Consider the following 4,017-nt stretch of genomic DNA (forward strand, 5'->3'; position numbering starts at 1 on the left):
ATATTGGTATTCTTGAAGACTGGTTTCGTGTGAAATCAGTTATGGTTTTCAATAATCAACTTTTTACTTGAATTTAGTCATAAATCTGAAACTGAATTATGATAAATTCAAATTTTCAAATAAATAAAAAACTAAATGTCGTTTTATAATATAGTGTAGATAAAAACAGCCAACTTTAAATAATCTACAAATGACTACACGTCTAGCCCGCAAGTACTTCCCATATCAAATCGGGATCATAAGAAGGCATTCCCGCCAACGAACAACCATCTAACACCACGTCCTCTGCCGCCACCGTCGTTGTGGTGGCGGCAATCAGCGGCAAGTTGTCGGGAAAAGAACTCGTGGAATTCTCTCCCTTCAAAAACCCATCCTCCAACCACCCCGTATTACTCCCGCCAAAATTCTCACCACCACCACCACCATAAACCGCCGCCGGAACCCTCTCTCTCACCTCCCTTTTCTTACCTTTCTCTTTCATCACCTTCTGATAAATCGCGTGAATCTTATCATCCACCGCTGTCTTCAAAGCATTCAACCTCCGCCAATCTCCGATCAACCCCACCACAGCCGCCGAATCTTGAAAATTCAGACGAGCATGTTCCCCACGAATCTTATACGCCGCCCGATCATAAGCAAACGCCGCCATCTCCGCGGTCTCGTAAGTTCCCAACCACACCCTCATCCGATTATGCGGCAATCGGATCTCCGCCACCCATTTCCCCCAATGCCGCTGCCTTACGCCCCGATACAGCTTCTTTTTCTTGTTAGGATTGATCAAATAGTGACGAAATCCAACTGGGTTTGTAGTTATTTGCGATTTCGAGTCCAAATTTCCAGATAACTTGAAGAATCGATCTATCTGTTTCAGGTAAACTGAAGAACCAGATTGTTCTTGAAGATCAGGGATCGCCAATGATGACGATGATGAACGATTCGAGAAAATTGAATCCAAATTGTTGGAATTCATACCTGTGAAGATGAAATTAGGGAATGAAGATCGAAATCTATCGTTGTTGGTATTTCGATCGAAGGAATTTGGATTGCATTCGTTCATGATTTTGAAAAAAATTGGGGGAAATTTTTTGAGAAACAGGGGGGAAGAACAGAAATGTGATTTGGTGCAAGTTAGCAAGCAGCAACAGTTGGTGTGTGAATCAAGGGGTATTTATGTATTTATAAGCAATATGTGTCTCTATATTCATGTTTAATAGATTTTTTATTTTGGAGATTACAACATTAATTGCGTAACAATGGGTCCCAATTCGATAGAAAATGAGGTTAGTGAGTTTTCATATAAGCCTCAAGTTGTGGATTACCAAGAGCATTTTTAACAGATTCTCTAAAATGGAGATTTTGAATATTTTTGCTTCTACTGATTTTTCAAATTCTTTGCGAAAATTGAGAAATTAGAAGAGAGATGATGAAAATCTCCAAATTTAGGAAATTCTCCAAAAATTTATTACTTAGGAAAGAGAAATGATTTTTTATTCTTCCTACCAATGATAATTCTTGAAATTAAATGTTTAGAGACGGAAATATATTTTATTGATTGTATTATATATATATATATATATATATATATACTATATTATAAAACATTTAACAAAAACTCTAAAAAACCATTTTTATGCATGAAGTACTGTATATTGATGCATATATTACTTAAAATTCAAGGTTACTAGTAATTATGCATAAGTACAACTATTAAAGCTTCATATTTGAATTCGTATAATTAATTGCGGATAAACAAATCAAATAGAGGATAAATATTTTATTTTAAAATATATAAAAATCTAAAATATAATTAGGATAATTATCGGGTTCTAACAAAATAACTAACTATTATATTTATAAGAAAATTAAATTATTAAACAAAAGTATAAATTAGTTAGTTATTGAACCTAAATTAAATTATAATAAAAAAATAAACAAATAAACAAAAAATAAGAATTTTAAATAGTTAATTTGATAATTGATAAATATTTTTTTTCAAATTTTTATGATATTTTCAAATTTATATTTTATTCAAAAATAAAAACATCATTGTTTTTTTCAAAATCACATAAGACCGTATTATAACATCGACTAAGATAAATAATAAAATAAAATATTAAAATCAAGATGTATCTTGCTACATTGCGCGAATACCCTTCTAGTATGTATATAAGTGTGTGTGTGTGTGTGTGTGTGTGTGTATATATATTTGATTAATCTGGATATCCAGCCCGTTATGCCAGCCGACTAATCTCAGGGCGACCATCTGCTTTGCTGGTAGCCCAGAGTCACCGTATTTGAACTTTCGTGGTCACAAAAGAATTTTTTTTTCTCCTTGAATTTGAACCTGAGATCTTCATGCATTTTTGACATTTGAAGCCCAAACTCAAACCAATTAGACACCACCCTTGTGGTTTGTATTGAAATATTTTAATAATATAAATAACATTACAACCTTCAAAATGGAAAAGCTGTCTATGCTTTCTCAATTTTGGAGAATTTATTGAAGCAAATTTTTTTTTCAAAATCTCAATTTTATCATTTTTAGATAATTTGTTGGAGATGTTATTATGTTTTGCTTTCACGAGTTCAAATAACGGAAAAAATAAGAAAAAGGCAAAATGCATGAAAATAAAACCTAAGTTTGAGTTAATTCCTATTTAATGTATTGAAGAATTTTTCCCCTTAATTAATGTAACTAACAGGGTAAGAGCGAGACAAGAACCAAAAGTCTTACCCGGTAAGTGAGGACGACGACTCTTACCACGGTAAGCATTTGTTGGGTAAATTGTTGCATACGATGCCGTTTTGGTGGACTAAAATCTTACCCGATAAGTAAATGATAATATTAAATTTTACCAGTAAGCACTTTACCGAGTAAGTGTTTGATAAACGACCCATAACTTTCAAGTTTTTCTATTTTATGATCAAAATGACCTTGTATATCGCTTTGAAGTACGTGAATTACCATGACGATATTTATATTATATTTACAGCCTTTTTTATATACTTCTTATAAAAATTCAATCAACTGAACTTGTCTCGTTCAACACACAGTGAAACGTTATTTCAAAGACAACCTGAACGTTAGGAAATGTACCGCTTTTCATCCTTTCTGTTTCGAAATTACAAGATAACCATTGTAGTATGAAAAAAACGTTAGGATTTGATCCCTAACTTTAACGATCTTCAAAAGTTCCGTTAAATAAGAAACATTTTCGTCCTTTAACCGATTTTTTTAGTCTTTTACACAATCAAAAACCGAATGGACCAAAACCAAAAAATGGATTTTGATTGGATAAAAACAAAAAAAAATCGATAAAACGACAAAAGAATGCTCCCCATTTAACAGAATTTGTTAACGACTGTTAGAGGGAGAGACCAAAATCCGAACGTTTTCGCAAAACACGATAGCCATCTTATTAGTTTCGAAATTTTAGGGACGAAAAGTGATATTTTCGACAAACCACAAGAACCAAATTTATAGTTTACTCCAAATTATACTACCTTAATAACTGTTCATATTTCTATTTTAGGGGTTGTTTACCTAATTTTTTATTAAGTCTTGTACGGATAAATTTGTCTGTCTAGATAAATAGGTGTTGTTGTTTACTTTTTTTTATCTGAATCAACAGTTTGAATAACATAAATAACTGATTTACGCTCCATTATTAATTATTTGAACATAAAAAAAATCATAAAGAGACCGAAGATAGGGTGTCTCATATGGGAAGGATGTGGTGCTTTAAATAAGGGGTAGGGGTGTCATTTTTGTGGCCGAATGTGAACAACACATCATTTCTATTTGTGCTATTAAGCCATGTTCTGTACAAATAAGCCGTAAGTAAACAACCCAAATGAGATGTGCGAATAAGCCAAATATACCAATAAGCCTAATTAAGCTGCAAATAAACAGTCACTTCAAAATAAATGAATACTTTTCTAATTTATCATTAATTATTAGATGTAAAATTAATTACTGTATTTTTCAATCATGAACATTTATTTTGAAACGAAAAG

The 4,017-nt window shown here is 32.2% G+C and overlaps 1 protein-coding gene across 1 annotated transcript; it reads right to left on the reverse strand.

Annotated features, from left to right (window-relative positions):
• Positions 1-202: 202 nt before the first annotated feature.
• Positions 203-1,057, reverse strand: LOC112529582 (ethylene-responsive transcription factor ERF061-like). Its single transcript, XM_025140906.1, has one exon. The coding sequence runs from the start codon at positions 1,055-1,057 to the stop codon at positions 203-205; it is 855 nt and encodes a 284-aa protein (XP_024996674.1).
• Positions 1,058-4,017: the final 2,960 nt, after the last annotated feature.

This window comes from Cynara cardunculus (assembly GCF_001531365.2).
Source record: "Cynara cardunculus var. scolymus isolate 2C chromosome LG 16, CcrdV1, whole genome shotgun sequence".
Taxonomy (NCBI): domain Eukaryota; kingdom Viridiplantae; phylum Streptophyta; class Magnoliopsida; order Asterales; family Asteraceae; genus Cynara; species Cynara cardunculus.